This window comes from Acanthopagrus latus, chromosome 15, assembly GCF_904848185.1.
Source record: "Acanthopagrus latus isolate v.2019 chromosome 15, fAcaLat1.1, whole genome shotgun sequence".
NCBI lineage: Eukaryota > Metazoa > Chordata > Actinopteri > Spariformes > Sparidae > Acanthopagrus > Acanthopagrus latus.
This window is the reverse complement of record NC_051053.1, coordinates 14,022,641-14,047,769: the sequence shown is the minus strand read 5'-3', so window position 1 is coordinate 14,047,769 and position 25,129 is coordinate 14,022,641. Positions and strand designations below refer to the sequence as shown.

General features: G+C 38.5%; 2 protein-coding genes across 7 annotated transcripts in view; both read right to left on the bottom strand.

The window, feature by feature from the left end:
* The window catches only part of LOC119033192 (sorbin and SH3 domain-containing protein 1), a 46,021-nt gene extending 41,604 nt beyond the window's left edge, over positions 1–4,417 (bottom strand). For 3 of the 5 annotated variants that reach the window (XM_037122939.1, XM_037122943.1, XM_037122944.1), the window contains exons 1-2: positions 4,185–4,395; positions 3,489–3,717 (exon numbers count right to left, since the gene is read on the bottom strand). The gene's annotated coding sequence lies outside the window, so the exon portion shown is untranslated. Of the gene's footprint in view, positions 1–3,488; positions 3,718–4,184 lie in introns of all 5 variants that reach the window. The other 2 variants (XM_037122945.1, XM_037122940.1) reach the window with 2 other exon arrangements.
* Positions 4,418–5,326: 909 nt separating this feature from the next.
* The window catches only part of pik3ap1 (phosphoinositide-3-kinase adaptor protein 1), a 36,347-nt gene continuing 16,544 nt past the window's right edge, over positions 5,327–25,129 (bottom strand). Inside the window, exons 4-20 of one of the 2 annotated variants that reach the window (XM_037123687.1) lie at positions 18,621–18,852; positions 17,373–17,798; positions 15,807–16,051; positions 15,508–15,652; positions 15,261–15,403; positions 15,034–15,166; positions 14,126–14,322; positions 13,852–14,029; positions 13,694–13,756; positions 13,342–13,599; positions 13,187–13,246; positions 11,563–11,756; positions 11,394–11,466; positions 11,064–11,234; positions 9,335–9,405; positions 8,371–8,465; positions 5,327–6,256 (exon numbers count right to left, since the gene is read on the bottom strand). In XM_037123687.1, the coding sequence (XP_036979582.1) occupies positions 6,139–6,256; positions 8,371–8,465; positions 9,335–9,405; positions 11,064–11,234; positions 11,394–11,466; positions 11,563–11,756; positions 13,187–13,246; positions 13,342–13,599; positions 13,694–13,756; positions 13,852–14,029; positions 14,126–14,322; positions 15,034–15,166; positions 15,261–15,403; positions 15,508–15,652; positions 15,807–16,051; positions 17,373–17,798; positions 18,621–18,651 (2,601 nt within the window). In that variant the 5' untranslated portion in view covers positions 18,652–18,852 and the 3' untranslated portion in view covers positions 5,327–6,138. Of the gene's footprint in view, positions 6,257–8,370; positions 8,466–9,334; positions 9,406–11,063; positions 11,235–11,393; positions 11,467–11,562; positions 11,757–13,186; positions 13,247–13,341; positions 13,600–13,693; positions 13,757–13,851; positions 14,030–14,125; positions 14,323–15,033; positions 15,167–15,260; positions 15,404–15,507; positions 15,653–15,806; positions 16,052–17,372; positions 17,799–18,620; positions 23,695–25,129 lie in introns of those variants that run through there. The other variant, XM_037123689.1, reaches the window with a different exon arrangement.

Below are 25,129 nucleotides of genomic sequence, written 5' to 3'. Positions count from 1 at the left end.
TCTGTCACTTAATAATTCCAGTTTAGTTTGTGTGATGATGAGTGAGAACACATGCTGGTTCTTATTAAAATATCTGACAACAACTGTGGTGATGCTGTTGTTTCCACCGCTTGCGGACATACAATACAGGAGAGGGGATGGAGGGGTGGCGTTGGGAGACAGAGGAGCGCTGCTTAAATCCATCACTAACGCATAAATTGTCTCTTCACCGCCTTGTTTACATGCATCCATGATCGGGGGGCTTCTTTGTGCCAAAGCATAACACTTCACTTCACCGACCACTTCAGCCAATGGCAGCAGATGGAGGAAGCTCACACGAGAGGCGGGAGGAGGGGGTTGCTTAGCGACCTGTTGTAACATTAATGGAGTGAAAACAGAAACCTGGTGTCTGGCTGGAACATCCGGCCTGATCCTAAGCCATCCGTTATACACAGTGAAGACAAGGCTGTTTTCTACCAACATTGCCACAACAAGCTTTGTGTCAATGTCATGCTCATATGCAGCTTCACAAAGCATGCATGAACTCTGACTAATAAATCAGGGTGATTTTAAAAACGTACCTTGACAAAAAAAACCCAAGACAATTTAATTATTTTGCTACTGTCCATTTGAGTTTTATACTACATCCATAACTGCAATAAATAAAGGCTAATCATTGGTCTACATTCAGGTAGGCCTACACAACAGAGGCAATATCTTCTCAAACATGTATACGTGTATGACACTTATTTTGCAAAGCAAGCTAATTCTAACAACTGTCCTAACTCGTGTTGAATTGAATAAGCAAACTGTACCTGGTTAATAATTGTCAGATTCCAAACTGCATAGAGATCATGTTGGAAATCATGACTGCTTGATGTGGAGGCCAGCTGGCTTCAGCAAATCTTTGAAATTCGGTTTTCGGATTTGGGCCTCCGAGGGTCTCTCCTCTCAAATCTAACGCGTAACGTGACTCTGAACAAGCTTCATAAAATATTAACAACTGCGCTGGGTTCACATCAACAGGTCCCAGTCTCACTCCACAGGTTATCATATCTGTTTGTCGAGCTCAAAAGACTGAAATGAAACACTCTGACCTTGATTTATTGCCTCTTATGAAACCGTGCACCAAACTTCACATTCTGTTTGAATATTCTTTTGCACAGCAGCACTTTGCACCCTGAAATCCTGTTGAGACACATTTAAACATAAAAGAAAATTCACCTTAAAAACCCCAAAATCAGCCTGGGTTCTGTAGTTTGCACTGAAGCTTCTTAACTCTTGAAATTCAGAGTGGTTTGGCTGCTGTCAGAGTGAACAAATGGCTCCTGGCTGAGCTGCTGGCGACCAAACATATGACAGATGTAGCTGTTCCATTTACACACGCAAACCCACTTGAGTCTCTGTGTGAACAATTCAACCAACCAACCCAGTCGAAAGTTAAAGTTAAGTCTAAGGTAAATATAATAAGAACAATCACTCCGAGGCTTTGTCACACATACACAGTCCTTGAACATGTGGGAAGCAAATGGAGGTCCTCTTCTTACTGAGTAAACACCATGTAGATACATTATCTCTGTTAAACGTCTCCAGCGTGATAAGCAAAGCAGGAGATTGTGATATTCTGAATCGTGCCATCCACAGACCGAAACACGCATTCTCAAGAAAATCAGTCAGGCTGCTTTGCCTCCGTCCTTGAGGCAGTTTGATTAATTATTTGCGCAGGGGTTAATATTTTATCAAGCTTGTTTTCGTGTCATGTTACTTGGATCCCTTGGAGTGACAAAGAAATCGTTGCTGTAGTAAAATCATGAATGAAAGCACAGGAAGAGGCAAAGACATCTGCTGAGTTTCAGAGGGGAAAAACACAGCTTACTGACAGTGAAGCAACACGTTTCGCAATGAGTTAAGTCAGATTTGGAAATACACTGAAGGCGCATGTTTTAAGTGTTTTAAATGCAGAGAAGAAGCACCATTATAACTGGTATCCTGTTATTTGTTATATACCTGTGTAGATTAAAAATCCTGCTGTGACAGTGCTCTGTCGTGCGAAACACGAGATGAGCATGTTTGCTTGTCTTTGCGTCTATGTAATATTTAAGTCCACATGCGTGCTGTGAAGCAGTTGTTCAAGTCATGTACAGTTCATTATGAGGCCTCAGGCGGACGAGCTTGTCAGACTGAAACATGAAGTTTACTGTTCAGGTCCACTGTGTCAATAACTCACACCAGAACTACTGTACAGTTACACAACACAGGTGCTTATGAAGCAGTAACTGGAGTAACACAAATAAAAAATAAATATCTTAAGTACAATTTGAAGATATTTCTCTAAATAACATTACAACCTGTTTTACTGCTACTTAAAGGTGCTCTGTATGGTCCTGGGGAAGACATTTAAATCAGAACAAAAAGATCATTATTGACTGTGTTTTTTGTATGCCTAGGCAAACTAAATAAACAGACTGTCTTTGTTTTCATGACTGAAGAAACAAAATAAACAACTGACTCTAAAGGACAACACATTGATTATGTTTGGCGGACCCTGCCACCTTTCTAGCTTCAAACAGTGTTCTTGTTTATTCAGTTATAGAAATTACAAATGTTTCTGTGTTTGTATTGTTAACTCATTAATATTTTAAACATCAAATTTCTGAGTGCCCCTTAAAGAAGCAGCACTGAGAATCCTCCTGAACTGCATAACACAGATGCTTTATGCACCTCCAACTCTTTTCTCCAACATTCAACTCCTCGCAGCCCTTTTCAGATTAAGAATCATCTAATCAAGAACACCCAAGGCCAAGTCCAACCTGACAACACTGTGACATAAATGACAGTGAAACACTATCCAATAAACTATTCCTAACACCTCCATGCCGCATAATATGCATTCCATTAAGTGTATGGTCCTGATGTCACAGCCGTATTGTATGCATGTGGAGTAGCCTGCACGTCTGCTCCCTATGACTCACAATGACAACCGCTAATAAGCCCCACTGCTACCTGCCAGCTTAAAGAAACAATCACACTGCACAGGAATAATTAGTCTTTTTGAAATTGATTCCTGGCAGTATTCTGCATGGCGTGAAGTCAGTGAAGCCTTTTGTTTCCCACACTTCAGTATGTGGGGAAATCTCCTGGGCATTGAGCCTCAGAGTGCGGCACCCATGGCGGGTCGCATTTCCACCGTATGGATCCATCAGTACTGCAGTAAACTGTCCCACAGCCAGAGAGCCTCTCTGCTCAGATGCCAGACCAGAACTGACTGACTCAGAAACATGCTGGACAAAGTCTTATGATACAAACTTGATAATTAAATGATGAATAGGAAAAACGCATGTGTGACATAAGATCATAACATCGAGCAGTTGTTATGAATCCAATGTAAAAGAAAAAAGAAAAAGGTAGGCATGTAATACTGCTGATAGTTTTTTTTTTAAAGAACCCCCTCCAGAATAAGAGCCCCAGAGCAGCAGCCACATGCGGCAGTGATCCAGGAACATGCTTACCTCTGTGTGGTGGTAATCCAGTGTTGTGCTCGCCTCTGCTGCTGCTGCAGACACACTTCACTGAGCTCTGTGCGCCGACGGCTGCTCTCCACCAGTGTCCTGTCAGCGCTTCACACTCACCGGCCCCAAGCTGCGTCAACACCGCCGCACAGCACACACACCGAGCACCGGGGGCCGAGCCGCCGTCCCTTCATAATAAAAGCCCCCACTCAGTCGCTTCATAATGAAACTGAAATGAAGTTGGAGTTGTAGCCACATTCAAATATTTTTGACTGAAAGTAGTACACATTGTTAGATTTATTTGGGACACTTTAGTGCAGCTGAAAAAGCTGTGAGGTAATCACAGCAGGGATTAGAATGTGGCTAACTGCTAGCATTAGCTACACATCCAAGAGCGAGAAAACAAAAAGCAAATATACCATACATTTGGAGTCATGTCTGTTCAGTTGATGAATGTAGGTAGAATAATTCACTCTGCCTCTAGCTCTGGTTTACACTCCAGCAATTCCTGGTTAAATATGTGGCGGTTAAGCTGCTAAATTTTCAACTACATTGACTAGCTAGATGCTAACAATCTCTATGGTCCTGTGGTCTGGTGGTGGACAGGTAGCTAACCCTCAGTGGGGATTAACATTAAGATAATACATTCACTTACAGCTATCACTACCTATCAAATAAAAAACTACAGATACAAACCTGTTATGGTGGGAAAACTTGAGAAAAAAGGAGACTCAAACCCAAACACTAAAAATTTAAACCAACCAAACGCTGTGGTGTCTGGTAATAGTTTCCAATTCTGTAAAACAACCCCACATGCAGTCATTTCATTTGTTAAAGCAACATTATGTTACTGTTTGTTTGTCTTCTTAAACAACAGCTTCAAATCATATTGATGCAGACCTGGGATTTATGTTTACAATGGTGATGTTGCACTCATAAACTCTAGGTGGCGCCATATCACACAGAATGCCAATTTCTGAAAACTGCTGCAAAAACTGCTGATTTTTTTTTTTATTATTATTTTTTTTTTATATTTGTGCAAATAGACCTTCTTTTAGGTGTGATTAAAAGGTTAACTCGAATGCATCTGGCAGTTTGGGCCAAACATAAATAAGACATATTAATACCATTATTACCAGGATATCTGTACAATGTAAGAACATGAGCTTGACTCGCAGGTCTGTATCAAATGTGTTATAGTCCAGTTCATGTTTCTGTTACTCACGATGAAAATTTATCCCCCTGATGACCTCATATATTAATGTGCTTTTGTGTTTTTTGCATTTTTAAAAATTTTTTTTTTATGATGACCATTTAAGATGCAGGCCACAGTTTCTCAGACACATCTCACAGGAAACACACATTTGGGTACCAAAGAATACAAATAATAGATCCTTTAAATGTATAGTTTAAATTAATCTCTCACCTAAAAACAGTTGATGCATAGTGTCAGCTTGTTCATACAGAAAACAAATAAATAACACCAACAGCTACGCCTATCTGCATAGGATAATAATTCACAAATCTATGCATGGTTGTAAATGTGTTATTTCCACTTTAATGCTGTGTGTTTATCAGTGAGGAATTTACTTTGAAATTTTGAACCAGAAATGCCAACTGGCTGCAGTCTTTCACACTTTGTACACGTCTCACCCCCCAGAACTTCAGAGAGCACAGCTGTGGCACTCAAGGCTCATTTATATTCACTGAAGTCATGTGAAATTTGATTAAACTGTTGCCTGCCTAATGAGATAAAATCCACCTGGAAAAGGTTTTCATGAAGATGGAAAAAACACATTAGCGGAGCCCACCTTTAAACAGAGAATATGGAGCACCACCAAGTGACCAAAGCTCATATTACAGAAGAAAAACATCAATTATACAGACAAATTCAAATGCATAAAGGAACATATTTTTATATTTCATCATAAAATTCAGAAGTTACAAGCTTGACGCCCTAAAAGGCACATTAGAAAGGTTCAATTTATCATCCATGCATACATTTTTCAAGTTTAAGACAGATACTAAGAGAATATCACAGCCAAACTTGAAGCCCTTCAACATTATAATGCTGACATCACTGAGGTAAAATAAGTAGAACATAATGTCTCAACAACTCACAATTAAGCACAAGCATACTTAAAAATAATATACAGAGTACATGTATCTCGTGAACTGAACAGCCTTGACGTCACCGGCTCAGTCAGAGAACCATCAACAAGCATGTTTAAATATTATAAGCAAGATTTCAAAGATTTCCCTTTTTCCGTAATTCAACACATTTGCAGAAACACATGACAAAAAGAACAACAATACTTTAAATCTATTATATGTTTTGTGAAGGATACTATACAGTTATCTCAGGAAAATGTTTTTAGAGGTGAAATGTCACGTGAGGTTTTACAGTAGAAACATAAAACAGCATACACACTAAATATCCCAGACTCAGTCACTAACACAGACACAAAGAAATACAATTAAATATTACTCTGTTAGGAAAACTGTTACATATAACTTACAGAAACAAACAATTAAAATAAAAAAAAATCTGTCAATTCATCTTGTTAAATCTTGATGGTTGTTTGCAGAAAAACTCCTCCATCCTACATCACTTGAGAGAATAAACCAAGCAACAGTAGACCTGTGTCGATCACCGCAGGCGGCGAGGTACGGGAGGTGCGAAGTCTCTTTGCCTTTGAGTGGGTCGCTGAGGAAGTGCTCGCGTCGGGCAGGATATGTAGCGCTCATTCAGCATCTTCTCTGGCACCCTGTGAGAAGCAGACAGCAGCTGTGAGGTCTTGGCTCAGATGCAGACACAAATAGCAAATATACAGTAAAGGGTGGGTAAACTGTGACCTCCAATTTGTGAAAAAAAAACAAAAAAAACTGAAGCAGTAATCACATGTTCATCCAGACTTTGACACTAGTGTTTTACATACAACATAAAAAAAAAAGACTGACACAACATTGAGGGCATACAATTTTAGATATTTATCAAACGGTATAGCAATGCTTGTGTACTATACTGTATATTAATAACAACAGCATCTAATCTTAATCTAATCTTTTAAAATAATTTATGGAGGAGACGGGGCTATGTGGGCACAACTGTGGTATGTGTGTCGACTTGCTGTCAGTGATTACTGCTGGGGTATTGATACTGCAAAAAATGAATGTTGAAACAGATTAAATATTCAGAATCCATGTGCACAGGTATTTTGATATTTCTAACACCATGTATTTAACCTCGGAAATTCAATTTTAACAACTGGATAAACTGAAACTAAATCCTTTGCAAGCAAATTAATATTAACTGTATGTAGACTGCCACACAATCTATACAAACAAAATATGTTCTTTCACTTCCTTATTCATTCAAATAAATGTGGCAGTTTATACTGAAATCAATATAATGAATTAATTTACAGTTTTAAAACAGTAACAAGCTGAATTAATACAATAAATGACAATTCAATTTCAATTGGAGGTAACAGCTACTGTAGGATAAAACAATCTGTCACCAGCTTGCTCTCACTTGTTTGCGTTAGATTTCTTCATTAAGCTGTCTAGTTGGGTGTTTGCCAAGAGTGTATGTGTGATGGCGACTTCTTCTGTGCATGTATCGCGAAAACTGAGTGCAGTCCCTATGGTTTTGTTTTGAAATAACTGAAATCCCAAGAACAGGTATTCACAGTAATTAAAAGTTTCTATGTCAAAATAATTTTCAAAAAGTCAGATTCTGCATTTATTTGCTTGTTGTGTAGAACTACATTTTTATCCCATCACAGCATTTCATTGTATCACTTGTATCATATTGTCTTACCAGACATGAAACAAAAGCCCTCAGTTTTACTTTTACACCATATGCAGCACCTTAAGCTTTCACAACAAAGTGTTAGTTCGTGTTAAGGTGTGTCTTCCTTTAAAATTCCCTGAAATTGTGAGCTGCTTTGCTGAACTTGAGTGATCATGAACATATTGATGGGGTTTTAAATATCACACAATCGCAGAATTGTATTAGTAGTAATGACAGGTTTAAAGAATTGAAGAAACTTTCTGTTCACAAACAGGTAAGATTCTAAATCAACAAACAGGAACCTGAACAAGATAGACGTAAGATATATATAGTGCCGTACATGTTAATATGATAAATGTTCTGAAAAAAATAAGGGTATATCAGATTATACCTGCTACGCTTCAGTACACCCTGCACTGTTCCCCACATGACATTTGAAAGAGTTAAGATCTCTGTCACTGAAAACCATCAGACTGCATGCCTTCTCAAAGTTACAGGAATTACGTGCACAGTTCAAGATGCTTTTTGAGTCACTTTTATCTCAGCTTTCATTCTGAAATGTTCTCTCACTTGTGTGTGTGTGGTAGATATTCATATATTTTTTAACTTCCTCCCAAAGGCGCAGCTGTGAATCACTGGAGGGTGAACATTTCCTCTGTGTGTATTTGTATGTGTGTAGCTTATCAATGCCTTTAAAATCTTTATCGGTGTCTTTGTCTCTGCCATAAATGTCAAACCCTTCACTTCTATTTATAATTGCTTTTAGACATTGCTGCATTGCAATATGATATGTTCGCTACATCTAATCATCATTTGTTTGGTGGGGGATGGTACACGTAGGCATTGTTGCATCTAAATAAAATGCAAGCAATGCAAACTATGTAAGAATTCTAGCTATGGCTAATTTGTAGTCCTTGTCCCTGATTAGGCTTTTTAGGATAATAATTAAGAAAAGAAAAAAAAAAGAATATCTATGCTAGATAAACCAGTATAACTCTGTGTTCATAGATTTTCCTTTGTATCATATTTTTCAGTATTGTTTCGTTCTGCATTGCAATTCAGTCACTGTTCTTTGCTCTAACTAACCTCTCTGGGACTCGTGGAGGAATCCTGGGAGGAATGAAGGCTGCAGCGTCAGATGGCCGTGGAGGCCGTGGTGGAGGTGGGAGTTCTATAGAGTCCTTTAAAAAAAGAAACAAGAAAAAAACAAATGTAAACTGTAAACGATACCTTTCACACTTGAAAAACATTTTGACCAATCCAACATTCTACTATTATCAGCCTTTACAGATGAAATAAGTACTAACTGATTTGTGGATAAACAGAATTTTTTATCTTTTATTTAAGTTATCTGTCAAGGAGAAACGTGCCAAACACTTCCTAGTAGTGAAGATCTTCATCTACTGATCTTGTGGTACAGCAAGCTGAATTTATCTTAGATTTCGACTGTTGGTTGGTTTCATGAAAGAGTGATGTCAGTTTTACTATTTGTCTTACATATAGACCAGTAATTGATGGATAAAAAAAATGCATATCAATTGATGAAGAAAGGAGCTGGTAATTGTAGGCCTATATAACTTCATCAGACAAAAGACCCTCATGATTTGTGCATGCATTTCAAAAAGAGTGTCAAAAAGATATCTGCACAAAAACCCCTCACAGTTCTGATCCCACAGTGACAAGTGATTTCTAAGAAACTATTGAGCAATGTGAACCGAGCTTAAAAAATTTCACAAGAAAGACAAGTGGCTCTCTCAGCTTGAGGCTTTTAACAAAGTTATTCTAAATGTAGATCTGAGCTTAGAGGTATTTTAGGAACTGAAGAGCTGAAGTAGCATCTGAGCTTCACATGTATTCATGTTGTGCATGTCAAAGGTTCAGATAACAACACGAGACATGCTACACCACAAGAGAAAGTGAAGGTTCAGTTTGGTGTATAGACGCTAAAACCATACAGTAACTCCGATGTGAACGGAGGTAAGTTGTGTGAAGAATGTTGTTAGCAGGGGCGCTGAAAAGACAAACGCTCGTGTTGTTTATTTGGCCTCACCTCAATATCAGGCTCTGTCCCGCTGCTGTAGCTAAAGGTGCTATGAGTGCTGAGTCTGTTGCTCTCAGTACCTGATGTAAAGGAAAAAAAAAACATATGTGAAGTGGGAAGAAAACGTGATTTCAAGTTTCTCTGAGGTTAGCTCTTATGGTAAATGATGTTGAAAGACCACCTCGCCAAATGTGGATAAAAATATCTTTGAGGCTCACAACTAAGAAGGTATAGTTGAACTACATGTCTGCGGGGACAGGTTTGAAATATCAGAGCGAGATCACATAGAGACGCCTGCAGAGAGCAGACAGACTGAACGTATCAGTAAATTCATCAACCTTGTCAACATGTCACTGCATTTCAAAGCACACTGTTTGTGCTCTTCTGATATTTGTGTGTGTATTTCTGATCATTTTTTATGTTAGTTTCAAGCAGGTTTTGTGGATTATAATAAATTTATACAAAGTACAAAGTAAGTGACTCATATTTCATAAAACAATAATATAGCATTCATAACAATATAAAAATTAAAAACTAAAAAAATGTGAGTTGTGAAAAACCCTGAAAGAATAATATAACTCAAACACTATAACCATTCAGTCACTGTTAAGGGTTAATGTAGCCTCTGTAGTCGAGGCAGCCAGGTTTTATCGTAAGATCATTAACTTGTCAAACTGTTATTCAGCTGAGGGAAATTTCAGTTTTCTTCTAAAACATTTTTATTTTGCTTAGCTGTAAGAGAGGAATTGCTGTAATGTCAAGGGACAAATGAGTCAAACCAACTTTTAAATTCTCATATGGGCCAATATAAGTATTTCAGGGAAATTTTAAGACCTCCAGCCCTTTTTTCCATGTCAGGTCAAAGGGCAAACCATGGGAGCAGGTTTTCAATTTTCAGGAAAATTTGTTGTATAATTTTGTCTATGAATAATTGAGTGGTGTTAATCTCTGACAATGTCAAGAATAATCACAAGAGTGAATCTCCTTAAGACTAAATACCCAAAGCTATCCGAAGAGATTTGTTTCACTGTTCTTTTTTCCTGTTTTAACTTATTTGCATTCAAGGGGGGGTGTTAACTGATTGAACTACATCATAGAAAGAAGGCACTTTCATAGGGCTTATTACCAGCCATGACAGCATTGGTAGAAAATGTTCTGAGTGTTTTGCCATGTGTTTTTACATTTGTCCATCTGTGGACAGATTTTTATCTGCACAATGGTGTCAAAATTGTGCAAGATACAGTAGTGAAGATAAAAAGGCCAAACCACACCCACTTTATGCCCCAAAAACGTGTTTCCCATCAATAAAAGTGTTAAGTATTTGTATTTTGCGCCCCTTCCAATTAAATATATTTTAGCAAGCAGCTTTTACACTAAGCTCTTTTAAAGCCATTTTCAGTAAACAGTCACTTCTCTAGCAGGTCATCACACCTAAACAACACCTGTAGTTTCTGTTAGCACTGACTCGTTGAACCGCAGTGTGTGAGGCCACGAGTGACTTATCTTGAAGCTTAGCATCACATGGCAGGTGATTGTGCGCAACCAGCTTCCTCACAAATTAATCACACAGCAACAAACTCTCACAAGAGTTTGGAGTCTACATTACCTCCGATGTGCATTAACACGAGGAGGAAGGCTGACAGCTGAGAACTTTCCTGTTTAGTTACAGATCTAACCTGTGAGCCACAGTGCTGACAAAACAGATAAACATACTAAAACATAAAGCAATATGACTCACTGGATGTGCTGGACGTGCTACCTGTCTTCCAGGTACCTCTCTGAATAGCCTGTGTCGGTGGAGGCGGAGGTGGAGCCACTGCTCTCGGTGTGGACTCATACACAGAACACTCTAATGTCACGGTGGATCCCCAGTATAAGTTCCTCTGCATCGGAGCACTTATCTCATAATCTGGGCGGGAAGAGACAACATCAAAGATAAGCATTTGGAAAACAACAGGATGTTATTTTATAACTGCAAGGAGACATTATTCAGACATATAGTGAAGCTGCACTACAGCTATTTGAGGAATAAAACAACAACGAATATTTAAATAATAACTTATTCTACCAAGCTCTTTCCCTGTCTTCTCTCTCTCTTTGTGACGTCTGGTGATGCTGTCTCGTAATCGCTTCAGATTTTCCTAAAGAAAAAAGAAACATTAAACACAATGTATGTATCAATTTCTGGATCACTAATCAGCACCTGATAGGTCAAACAGTTTGTGTGGTTGATGTACCTGCTGATAGCGTATGGAATTGGCCCTCCGCTCATGGTCAAACTGCCACGCCTTGAACTCTTGGACGGCCTCATCCACTGTAATTTCCCCAACTTTAACCCTCTCCTGCAGCGATACTAGCTGCCTCTGTCCAGGAGTCTTCATTCCAGCATAGGGGTCATAAACAGAAGACGGGGGATCTCCCACAGGCCGAGCTGTATAGGTAAAAAAAAAAAAAAAAATCAATGTAAACAGGAGCAAGCCAACATCATGATATTTTAACTTAAAATAAATTAATTCCCAAGAAAAAACAAAGTAAAGTAGGAATACATGTTTTTTTCATGTAGGAATAGATGTGTTTAATGTGGAGTAAGAAATAAGCTCATTGGTTGAGGTTAACTTTAATTGGCAGAGTCACTGATGTTTGGAACCCAGTATTTAAAAATCTTTATCTTGAGTGCATCTGAACATAGCTTAACAAATAAAATTAAAACAAATAAGGACTTTTGTTTAAAACCTAAAACAATGTACAGTATAAACACCCATAATCTCTGTTTCAAGGTTTCTCTCTCTCAGGTTTACATGACCACAGCATTCATGATACTAAAAGGCCAGCAGGCTCTCCGACTAGCTTATCAAAATAACTGCAGTAGATACGTGGGTATTTTTGTTTGATCTATGACCCACAGGGAGGCTGCGTATCTGACCAGAGTTATTCCCCTGACTGAATGGGTTCACATCTGTGGTCATAACTTGGTCTAAAACCTCTCTTACAATAGTAAGCAAATGAAAATGTCAAATGTTGTTTCTTTTAATACAATGAATTAAAGATAAACATGCTGGTTGAGCAGTTTGTCTGTCAGCACATCATTAGACAAAAGAACAGTATTGTGTTTCAGTGCTAATTCAAAAAATTGTTTAAACACTAAAATGTTAACAAAAAATGTATTTTTACTGCCCTAACATGCAAACAAGCTGTAACCATTACGACACAAAGGGAAATGGTTACTTGTTGCCACAGAAGAGACACCGTCTGTCTCACAGTATTGTTCATGTTCATGTATTGGTGATGTTAGGTCTGTTCCATAAACCCTTTGAGTATTTCACAAATTATCCAAACCACAGACTATCAAGTTGTGCCTGTCATACTGTACGTACCACTGACATTTCAACAATGCGTGTCATATCACGATCACATTAAATGTATATGAGCTGACTTTTATTGTGAAGAGGTGGAGTGAATAGTGCTGGAGTGACATATACGGAGAGAAGAAGGCTGCCATGCCAATGACTTCAAGACTGTGTTTCAACATTTTTAAGTATGACGGAGGCAGATTTTTAAGGATACATCACAGCAATTTTCAGCTATGTTTGTTGTGCCAAAACCAGGTATTTTAAGGCAAAAATAAATTTTAACCAATTGTGTTGGGTTTAAAGCCTGACTACATCATCAGCAATAAACACACACAAAAAAATATTCAAATATATTCATGCTTTCTAGAAATGCACATTGCCAACATTTGTTCTGGCAGTTGAACTGGAACACAACCAATGAGATTACTAAAAGTTTTGTAATGGATTTATAAACTTGAAATGTAAATGATGACAAAACAACATTTTCAGATTCATTCAAGGAGCTCTTTACCTGCAGGGTATGCTGTGGATGTCGTTGTACTCCCACTGGACGTACCTTTATCTGAAAATACTGTCAAAAATATGTGTGAATTTATAATTTGTCTGGCAAGCACTTTTATGAAATGTGTACAAAATTATTTTGCAGAAAAAAAGATCAATCAATACCTCTAGAGATGTAGGTCATAGGCTTCTCAGGCTCAGCCTCGGCCTCTGGTCTGGGGATGGGGGCTGGAGGACGGTTCATGATTACTGGGTTATAGGTGCTGTTTGCATCAACAGTATCATATATATCCTCTGGGCAGAGGTTATATGGATCCTCCTCTTCTTCAATCTGATCCAAGTCATTATGATCATATGATTTTTCTGCTTCCTCATTTTTAAGGTACTCGTTGTTGTCCTGGTTTGAGCTGGCATGTGGTTTTGCTGAAGGACATGACATAACCAAACAAGATTAAACATACTGTTTCATACATGTCGACATTTAAAGACTGTACTTAAAAAGTTGTCAAATATTTACCTTGGAAGAACTTCCTGAGCATGGCTTCCTCTGGGTTCTCATCTACCGCACTCATCACCTCATCTTGGGGGGGAGGGGGGTCAACAGCAAATGTTTAAACACCACTTTTAACTCGCCACCATTCTTAAGATCATTAATTAAATCATAATAAATCTTACATAGGTCCTCTGCACAATCAGGGTCAATCCCCAGCATTGACTCATATATGTCCTCTGAGCAACCTGAGTACTTCATCATGATATCTTGAGAGGTAGTTGACATCAACTCATACACCTCAGCAGTGTCCTCTGTGTTGATGGTGTCTTCAATGTGACACTTGAGCATGTCTGCTGTCTCCTAGATTTGTTTCAACACAAGAGACAGGTGGACAGTGACTAAAAAGAAAGAACAACATAGGAATAAATAAGAAAAAGCTTTAATTACTGGACTTACAACAAATTCATCCATAAACTGCCTGAGATCAGAGAAGCCACTCTTCTCTGCTAAGGTGTTTGGGTAGTCTCCGTTCTTGTTCATCACGCTGTAAGCTTGCAGTGCCCCGGGACACTGAAGGAGAATGGTTGTCAGCTTCTTCAATCCATACTTAGCAGCAAAGTGGAGTAGCGTGGGAAGCTCCTCAGTACGCTGATCTGAAGGACAAAAAGCAATCAGATACAATAATGTGTATGACTGAAACTGTGGTTTCATCAAATTAGATTGAACAGGCATGTCGGAGATGAAACAAATATGATTTTAAATGCTTCCAGTTATGTTCACATAATCATACGTGGCAATAATTCACACACACTCGAGTAGAAGTACAGATGCTATGAACTGATACTTTGAATCAGTCAGTGGGAGGGCTGCGTACAATGTCGCAAAATAATCACCAGTTCCCCTCAATGCATTAAAGCTGAAGTAACAAGCCTGTTTTTTAAAATGTAAGGTCTTACTTCCCACCTTTGCTTGTGATACATCTGAAACAACAGAAGACATGGGTAATGTCTCCCAAATACATATAGGATGTCCTTAAATTTTAAATAAAGTTTAATCTTAGACATGTCCACCTGTCTAAAAGCAAGAAAACACCACAAAACAGTCAAAGAATGAGCACAATTTCAACTATGTCAAAAAATATTGTGTATATTACATCTAGGATGCAATAGTTAGTAGAGTTATTAACATTATGTATGGATGTTGATTGTTTCTAAAGCAACATTTGACTAGGAAGACAAGATATTTCAGTGCAAATTATGTCAATATATAATTTGAATGTGTTCCGTTTCACTGACTGGTATTTCTGGTGCTGACTAGTGAAAGTAACAATGTTTAATCAACCAGCTGACTGCATCTATACTCACATGCCGCCATATTGTCTTCTTCAATCTGTCTTACTCCAAACAGCTGAAGACTAGTTGCAGGCATCCTGGATTTTAGGGAGTCAGTTAACATGATGTCCAATGATTCCGTTGTATTAGATGTCAAGTGGAAGGCCTGAAAGTGCAAAAATCACTTGCATAACCCAGAGAGCTTCTAAAATGATCCAAACACTTGACAACACTTTCTACAATGTGACATAATGTCTTACCTGGCAGATGAAGTTAACAGGATCAGTTGCATTTTCAAGAAAACGACTAACTTCCCCCATGTTGGTATAATATGTAACAGGCCTCAAGCTGACACAGGATTGTTCAGTGTACATGGTGAGTGATACCAGTCCAGCAGGCATATCTAGACGAAAAGAAAATGCAGGTATTTCAGGTTTAAGTTTTCAAGATCTTGCCATCAACACTGTAAAAACAGATAAGGTGACTTTTTTTCTGGGAGATACTTGCCAGGTGCAGTAACTCTTATGGTGTATTCATTCTCCAGAGTGCCCGGGACCCTTTTTGCAGCTACATTTTCAGATGAAAACTCCACCTCTGGTACCGACTGATCATCTACTTTATGAGTGAGAATGATAAAAAGTGTCTCCGACTCCTTAAAAAAAGGGAGGAAAATAGAATGAATATGGCTTCATAGCATTTTTGACTAGGCTATGACTGTAACATGCATGTTACACATAGCTGAAGCACCACTGAGCTATGCTAATATTGTCTCTGATGTTTGTATCATGCAATTACTTTAGCCTTACCCCACACAGAACTCTGCTTGGTTGAACGGTGAGACAGGTAAGGTGCGTGGGAGTACTAATTTCCTCTCTTGTTGAATTCCCTGTACTCACTGGCTCCTCATCCTTCAGGTCAGTTTCATTTTGCTCTCCTGACACCACTTCCTCTCTTTCATCAGTTGTGGGATTTTCAGTTGAAAAGGCTGCTGTATTATGCAACTCTGCCGCTTCTGCAGCTCCGCTCTCATGTTCAACCTCTACTTGCCTGCCTATGAATAAAAAAAATATTGCACAACTACTGTCAGAAATCACTTACTTGTATGGTGACTTAAATTTTCTACAGAGCTTAAAAGTGTTATTATGTAGCCCTTTAATTTTCAACGATGGCTAAAGGCTGTTACGCACAAAAGATTCCCTTTCCCACTTACCTACGCAGAAAGTTTATATTTTATATGTGAAAGTTTGAGGTGTCCACATATGAATCAGTTTTCACAGGGACTATTAATTCAGCAAAAAAGCAGTCAGAGTGAAAACAGCTAAATCTGTGGATTAACCTGAATAGCCAGGGCACTGTTTCCATTCTGGAAAGGCACAACGCTGATGATGATTTTTTAATCAATCATATCTTTATCACCATAAACATTCATTGCAGTCGAGAAGAGTTTGATATCTCAGAGCTTTTGCACATACATCCAAACTATCTCCTTACTACAATACCATTACAGGTAAATAAGATATATCTTTTTGTAATTTGAGTGAACTGACCCTTAAATTGATTATGTTTTCTTTTAGGGCCTTTTAAGAAGCTCATGTGTAGTTGAAATAGCTGTAACCTATTAGGAAGATGCTTCAGAAAAAGACCTTTAATAATGCACTACAAAAATAGGGTGAGATCTCTAAAGGGACAGGTCACTCCAAAATAAAATAAAAAACAACTATTTTATCATTTTACCTGCGTCGCTATTTATCTCTCTCTATCATTTTGGTGTGAGTTGTCGGGTTTTGGAGAGATCAGCTTTAGTGTCTGTAGATGTCTGCCCTCTCCTGAATATAATGGAACTAAATGCCGCTCAGCTTGTGGTGGTCGACCTTGTATTTTCTTTTGTATCACAGTGCAGGTGGAGTTCAGTCAGGACGGGGAGAGGTGGACTCTGTGCTTATTCCGTTTATGTTTGGGATTCACACATAGTCAAAGCTGATGGATCGTGTTTCCCAGATGTCAAACTTTTAATGTGCAGCAGCTGACCATATATCAGGTGTGCGGGAATGCATGAATGAGAGGCTAACCAAATATACAACTAAACTAGCTTATGTTACAGCTCAGCTGAGGAGGATGCCACTGATGATGGTTATGCCATTGGTTGGTGCTTGGAACACCACAAACTGAGCACAGTCTTGTTCATTTAATTTCGAGAGGAGGCAGACATCTCTACAGCTGATATCTCCATAGCCTTGCAATTCACACCAAAACAATCTAGGTGAGTATAAGCGCTCAGGTAAGAGAATCAATATCTATTATATATTATGTGGTGAGCTTTCCCTTTAAAGGCACAAAAACAGAAATAAATAAAAGTGAATAGTTTTGCGTACTGTCAGTGATGGAATCCAAAATGGTTGAAACATAGACTGAAGGGTCATCCTCAGCAGAGAGTTTTCTCCAGCTTGGCCAATCTTCAAACAACTCCATGAACATGTCGTCCTCTGACACGCCGCACAGCAGCGTCACAACTCTGTGTGGAGGATAAAGGAGTCTCTGAAGTGCTCCCTGCAGTTCAGGGTCACACAGCATGTCCAGCAATGCTCCCGTGAGGAGCAGCACAATGCATTTGCAGCATTGGAAATACTCAAAGTTATATCCGTGGAGTTGATCCTCTGGGCCGACCGCATACAGCAAAATAGACCGTTCGCAGAATTTTTTTGAGGATCTCAAAATCTGCTGCAAATACACTGCCCATTCCTGTGCGTCAGCTGTGTGCAGAATTAACAGCTCATGTTCTGAGAGGGATTCAGAATTTGCTGGAAAAAAAAGAAAATATTACAGTGTAATTAGTATGTACAGCACATGCATTCACACAGACTGAAAACTGCCTTACTTAAGCTGGAAAACATTATCATTAGTTCCTCTTAAACATAGCTGATCCAGCCTGACCACGAGAAGTGATTCACAATCCAGTAATGGGCTCAAACATTACGCTAATGATATGACACTAGTCATATTATATGTTGGTTTCCATGTTGCAGCAGGTAGTGTTTGTCAGGGAAACGCTCAACAACATACCAGCTGTCCGGCTGTGAGATGTCAAGGTGACTGTGGTTAGAGAATGAATGTCCGATTTGTTTGATATGTCAGCGCAGAGCCAACAAGGAGTTCTGCAAACATTGCACTGTGTCAACACCGGTCAGAGTAATTTTGTTTGACTCATTACAGTGTTTAATCAGGTCAAGTTCACCTCTGTACACGCTAACTGGGAAAGGAATCCAAATCGACTATTTCACCTTCATCACGGCTCCCAGTGATGACAGACCCACAAATTTAGACATGTGGGAAGATTATAAAATAACTCACATGTGAATACAGGAAGGCTTACATATGTGCTTCCTCTTTTTTTCATCAGCTCAGAAAATAATTTTAAATAACAGTTCAGTTCAGTTCAGTTCAGTTAAATTGAATAAACATACCACATTTCAAAACAAAAGAAGAAACATTCTTAAAGAGTCATATATATTGTGTATTAAATATCAACTGTTCAGTGCCGTATATAAGTAAATATATACATGTGAATTTTCACCCCTTGGAATTGGCTAAAAAGACAATTATAGAAGATATGTTATATTTACCTGATTCAACAGATGAGACGGGTTCTTCCATGGTTGTGAAGCCTCAAATGTGCACAAAATCAGCCCACCAGGAGCATTTCAAATATGTCCTTTTGGTTTCTCAAGTATGCTTAAGGTCCTCTTCTCTTCAACTGAGGTGACTGTAGCTTTCACCAGCTATACTGTAGCTGTTTGCTCGGTTGTATTAATAGCAACCCTTAGTTTCCTGATTTTGGTGACACTGCTCCACTTCCTGAAACAGTTGAAGAAGTGAGAAAAAGCACCAGAGTGGTGTCACGACCTGCAACATGTCTGTGACTACACTTGCCTGTTTTTCTTTAGTCATGTGAAAGAAATAAAAAAGAAGGGGCAGCTAACAGTGAATTAATTTTATTGCATGAAAACACAGACCGAGAAAGAAGATAATCTTAAAACTTTTTGTCTTTTTCGAAGGAAACGGTTTTGCTTCAGATCTCTGTTCTCAAAAATACACACGCCCACACACACGCACTCACCCACGAATACATTGATTCACCTGTCGTGTGGTCAATGTTCTTCTTCCGTTTTTTCACTTCCTTAACAAGGTGTTTTGTGCTACATAGTCAGAGTGATACTGGGAGACTATAGCTTAAATAAATAAACTTGCTCATCTCGAAACAGCAACAACACATACTGCAGTACACCTTAAACTCCTCAGAGCTGCTGATATAAAAGTTAAAGCTAAAATGAAAGATAAGACAAGAAAACTAGAAGGGCACTCTCGCTATCATATTCTCTTAAAATGCCTTTATTGTCATTGCGTGGTCTTGTTTAGACCTTAAAATCTGATTGGTTTGACTCCCTGATAATGACTTGGTGTTGAAACTTTATTGTTATGACAATAAAGGTATTTTTTAATAGTTTTAGTTTTTTCCATCCAAATGTATTCTTATCCAAAGAGCACCTCTAACAAACTCAATCTGATTTCAGGAAGAACTCCATCTCTTACATTTTAAAGCTAAAATTAGTTCTAAAGCCAATCAAACTGGCTTTCAGTATGCTGATAACTTGTTCTGGGTCATTATAAAGCTTAAATGTGCAATGTGTTACAAATGGCCAACTGCTGGATTTCATATTCAAAACAAACAAGGGGCAGGATACATATTCACTAGAGGATCTGCTAACTGCTGCTAATGATCCAGATGTAAGGGAACATGTGTGTTTGGTACAGACCTCAGCAGTAATCATGTCAACATTACTGTGATCAAAATATTGTTTCAACTAAAAAAAAAAACAAAAAAAAAACAAGATAAATGACCATTCCCAGTTAAATCATGACTCACATTGCAATCTTAATATCTTTCAAAAGAATCACAAAAAAATTATCTTCTTCATATCATTCAGTCATTTAGCACAGGCAAGTATTGTAATGTATAAGTTAAACAGGCAGACAAGACAACAGAATGAATGACTTGATGAACTGAATGAATCATCTGGATAGTGTCATGATTACTCAGTGTGGGAAGTTCCAGTCCCCCACCCCACCCAAAAAAAGACCCAACAGATTGCAACATATGGCACCATGCTCTACTAACCACTAGAGGGCAGCAGACAATCACTTACATCAGCCAACAAACCATCCCATTCACCAGCCGCTATGCAGACAACAGAAGAACGCAGCTGATAAAGGACATGCAGAAACAGGCATCTCGACACAGGTGTGGTAAGATACTGACACAGTAATATTCCATCATACATGGGGTTTAATGCATTATTTATATGCAGTATTTTGTTTCATATCTCTAACTGTGGGGAGTTGGTTTGACAATCTTTACTTGGCAAGAACTCTATCAGAAAAAACAACTGTAAATGCCAACTCTTTCTCCTCAGACTCAGTTAAAGTTAGTGTGGAAGACTAAACAAAGACAAGGCCAGAATGCCTCATCCACAGAGGAAAACTAGTTAGACTTCTGTAAGCCGGGAGGATGACTGAAGAACATGGACATACCTTCTGTAGGAATGTGGATACAGCCATCTTTTTTTCTAAAGGAAAAGCCTTGACTTTACTCAACTTTTAGGGAGATTTTTTAAGACACTGATCAGGGAACTATAAAATAAAAAAACAACAACTTTTACTCATGTATCACCAGGTGTTTTAAAGCTAAACTTGGAGTTTTGGTTGGATTTCTTTCTCGGCTCTGGTAAGGGGAATGTACACACACTGCCTGCATTTACTCTATATTTACTATTTGTTCTGTCTGCCATTTGATTTTATTTTCTTTCCATGTACACTAATTTCCATTTACTTTGCAATGCATGACATTTTCACCCAAGTCAATTTGACCAAAATTTAAATTCACGGATCACTCATATATAAATAGAATTAGCACAAAGGATTTAAAATGTTTCATTTTTCAAATCTTTGTGTTTTAAAAAAAAATGCAATACATTTAACTTGCACCTTGTACTCGCTCAAAAATGTTTTTGACTTAAGAAGCAGACACAGATTAGCAACTCTAACACTCAAAATAATTGAGGCCTCTTCGATATATTTCCAAGTTTAAATAAAGTTTAAGTGAAACTCAACTGAATGGAGGCTCAATCTAAAACGTGAGCAGGTCGTTTGAGCTGCAACAACAAACCTCGGAGAGGTTGCAGAGCTTAAAGCCCTTTTTCACACGTACTTATGCTGCACACAAAAAGTGTTAAAGCCTACACTTGGGTACACTTTCCTGGCACGGCTTAGAACCACTGAACCATTTGGAAGGCAAGGCAAATGCCAATAATCACAAAGCAGTCACCAGTGATCATGATGATTGCATGAAAATTGATGAACCTGAATCTGGGATTCTGTGTTAGCACCTGAAACAGCTCAACAAAACATCACACCATCACATCTCTAGTATGACTTCAACAAACCTCCAGACACTTGTCCAATCAAAGCAAAGGAGCTGTTCTTGATGGCTCATGGTTTCAAACTATTTCTTGGAGTTTTGTTTATTCTGGCCTATATATTTCCCCCTTTCCCCAATCTTCAGTGTCTTCAATAATAGTTACAAAATCACAAGACGTGTTTATTCACTTGTTTGACCATGAATTTCAGCCACAAATTCAATTTGCCTTCAGCTTTGCCTTCCTAAAATCATACAACTAGTTTTGTTCCCGCTTTGACCTCTCTCTGCAACGCAGACCTTTTAATGGCCGCGGCAAAAGTTCACTCTCTGACTTCTGAGGCTGCCTGTGAAGAGCAGGGTGATCCATGACCCGTCTTTAAGTACAATTTCCTGTAGAAAAAGAATCCCCTAATTTCTTCTAACTCTGCCATTAGCTACCACAAGCATGACCGGCCCGTTACCTTTTGTTTGGGCTCCCTTGAAACCACTATCTATTAGGTGGCTCAAATCAAATCCCTGCAGCCTGAGTTTAATAAGAGAATATTTTTGCTCCTATATTTTAACCTTGTTATCCAATATCCTGTCCTTTTAGTCTGCAGTGTGTTTTCAGCACACAGAGCGACTCTGCCAGGGAGCGTGCGTTAGTTCACAACAGAGACCTGACTTCCTGCCTCTCAGAGCACAAAAGTTCAGCTTTGACAGCTTTGTGATATTCTGTTATGCTGGCACTGGATTAACATACAGGAGGTCTAACAGTTTATCACCAACCATTATTTTAAGTTTAGCTCTACCTGTGTCATGCTCAGGTGTATGTTGAACCATTTGATATGAGGCTGCTCAAACATGTTTGGCTGATTTAACTGGAAATTTTTAATTTTTCCGCATAATATTTGAACACTAAAACATGAAATGATTTTGCAACTTCTTGTTAACTCATTGTTACTCAGAGTCATGAAATCTCTTTTGTAGCAGACAGACACATAATGTAATGGGAATGAGAAAATTGATTTGTGCCAATTTTCCTCAACTGCATTTGATTTCAGGAACATCCACACAATGTGCCTCCTGGGCCAACACTTTGTATTTCCACGAAGATAATTTTTGAGGAATGGAAGAAATGCATTTTTGAAACAGTTTCATAAGCTCATGAAATTTTTTCGGTTTCGTAGCGAAGCGTGTAATTCTGCAGTGACAGAGTAACAAGAAAAATATCAAAACTGAAGTTACAAAGCAGCAAGCAGTCTACGGCAGCAGGCTGTAACAGAGGGCTAGCAGGGCACTATACATCTAATATTGCAGACATAATGCTCATGTTACCGTCTCATTTACTGTACTTCCCCATGCCGGGAAAGCCCTACCCCGTATCTGCACTGCCTATGAGGTTGTTTGGAAGACTTTTAAAGCGGAGGAAACGGGAAACAAAGCACGGTCCGAGGACATGGAGTGCAATCTTGAAATGGAAAACTGAAATGGGGAAAAGGGGTCTCTCGTTGAAATGTTATTTGGATGATAGCCTGCATAAGAAAGGAACTGTGTTTGGTTTCTCATTGAGAGTCACCAGCAGGGCTCATTGTGATAAGAAAATAAGACTAATGTTACCTGATCTGGTATAATGTGGACCAATTACCACTCCATTGCACTTCATTACAGGACTGTAATAGGGCCGGGGGTCAGTGCTTGAGATGGAGTGGCAGAGGAAAATTGAGTCGTCATTGATAATATGATAAAAACTGACAGTGAGAGGCCCCTCCAACAAATTATTGAAATTTACAGTTGATAGGGAAACACTATAACCTCATTTGGTAAGCAGCTGGCAAGCACTTGTACAAAGCAGGTCTTCTAACACAATGAGAGGCTTATGGAGAGAGGGAAATCCAAAACTATCACAGAATAGTTTTAGGCTCCTGCTCATTGGCTTCTGGCACTCAGTGTGCATGTATTTGTTTTTTAGAAATATCTAAAGTCACACAGACTGCCTCAGTGGCCAGCATTTTCCTCTTGAGCAGGTGGATTGTGGAACCCATCATTATATGTGGCAACAATAATATGCTGACAAAAAAAATCTGGCTGAACAAACAAATCAAGTCTGGCTGACATTATTGTCATTCTTAGTGTCTCTCCGTGGTGGAATAGAGATGTGCGGAGGCTAACAAAATATAAAATCTCAGTCTCTGTAAACCGCTGTGCTCCTGGAAAAGGTACGGCAACCATTTGTTTGCCTCCGTTAAAGTGCCTCCATTTGAGGCCCCTTGAATAAATAAATCAAATACACTACCGTCAGACATACATTTTCAATCCATCAAGGTAATCAGATTCTGTTTACCTGAATGGGAACTATTCTAAAATGTTATTAAAACTTAAATGGAGTTTAGGTGTGGAATAACTAGGCGCAGGAAATGATGAGCAAACAGCAGGATAAGATTCCAATTACTATTAAACAAGCATTGCATTGACTAGTAAAGAGCAAAATAGCTTTGACATTTTCTACAGCCGGAGCTTCCCCCTGACAGGCTTTGTCGTATGAGAGCACGGCAAATTCAATTCACAGGCTTTTAGACCCGAGGTAGTCAAAGCTTTCTCCTGAAATACTGCTTAAAGTCAATTTTTCACTTGTTTGATGTGTGGTCAACATCTATATGTGTGGTTCAGCAATAGATACTTATTGTTCAACAATTGCATTGCATTTTGACTTTGATGGAAAATCTGGAAAATCTTATATAAATCTATATAATAGATAATGATGATAATTAAACATTTTATCATGTCTTGAAAAGTGAATCAAATACAAAATGTGTCTTTTCCAGGTCACCACAGCTTTTATATTATGTCTCAACATTAAGAATTCAACAAGGCCATAAAGTCATTACCTTGTACTGAGGGAAATATAATTTATGAATCATTTGGAAGCCCAGCTAAGTTATCTCACATATCTAAATAGGCAATATACTGAGTGCATGCTTCATTGATCAAAACTGTTGTGGAACAACTTATCGAGCAACCATCTTTAACTACTATTTAAAGATCATTTTGCTTTCATCTACAGTCTCCACTCAGCTGAAATCACTTCGACATGATAAGACAGTCAATTTGGATGTCAGCCTTGGCTACAGTAATCACACTGGCCACTAGATAAGTGTGACTTTATTTATTTATATTGAACCCTGTGCGTGTCTAGTTGAAGATAATAGTTTCATTTTGCAGAGAAAGTTTGCCAGCTACCCTCATTGTGGAGTAAATGTGACAGATTTCTGCTTCATTAGGATTCATCGGGCTGGCAGAGATGGAGTCGTAAGATGAATCAACAATAGCAAAAGCAATGTGCTGGACTCCATGAATCTCTTTACCTCCCTTGTACTGGCTTAAATACACACTTTACAGCTTGAGATTTACAGATCCCAGGTGACAGGAAGAGAATAAAAATGAATGCTCACACTCACAAAAGTGACGGTTTGAGAAAAGTTCCTCCAACATAGCAAATGTTTTTTGAGCAATTTCCTTTCCTTTCAAGGTTCTAAGTTGGTACAATTAGGATAATTGAGGACATTTGAGTGACACATAGATGACCTAAACAATTCAAAGACGTCATGTAAAATGCATTTAGAGGTTGCCAATACCTTTAGTATGTTTGGAATTTATCTAAAAACAGTGATCAGTATC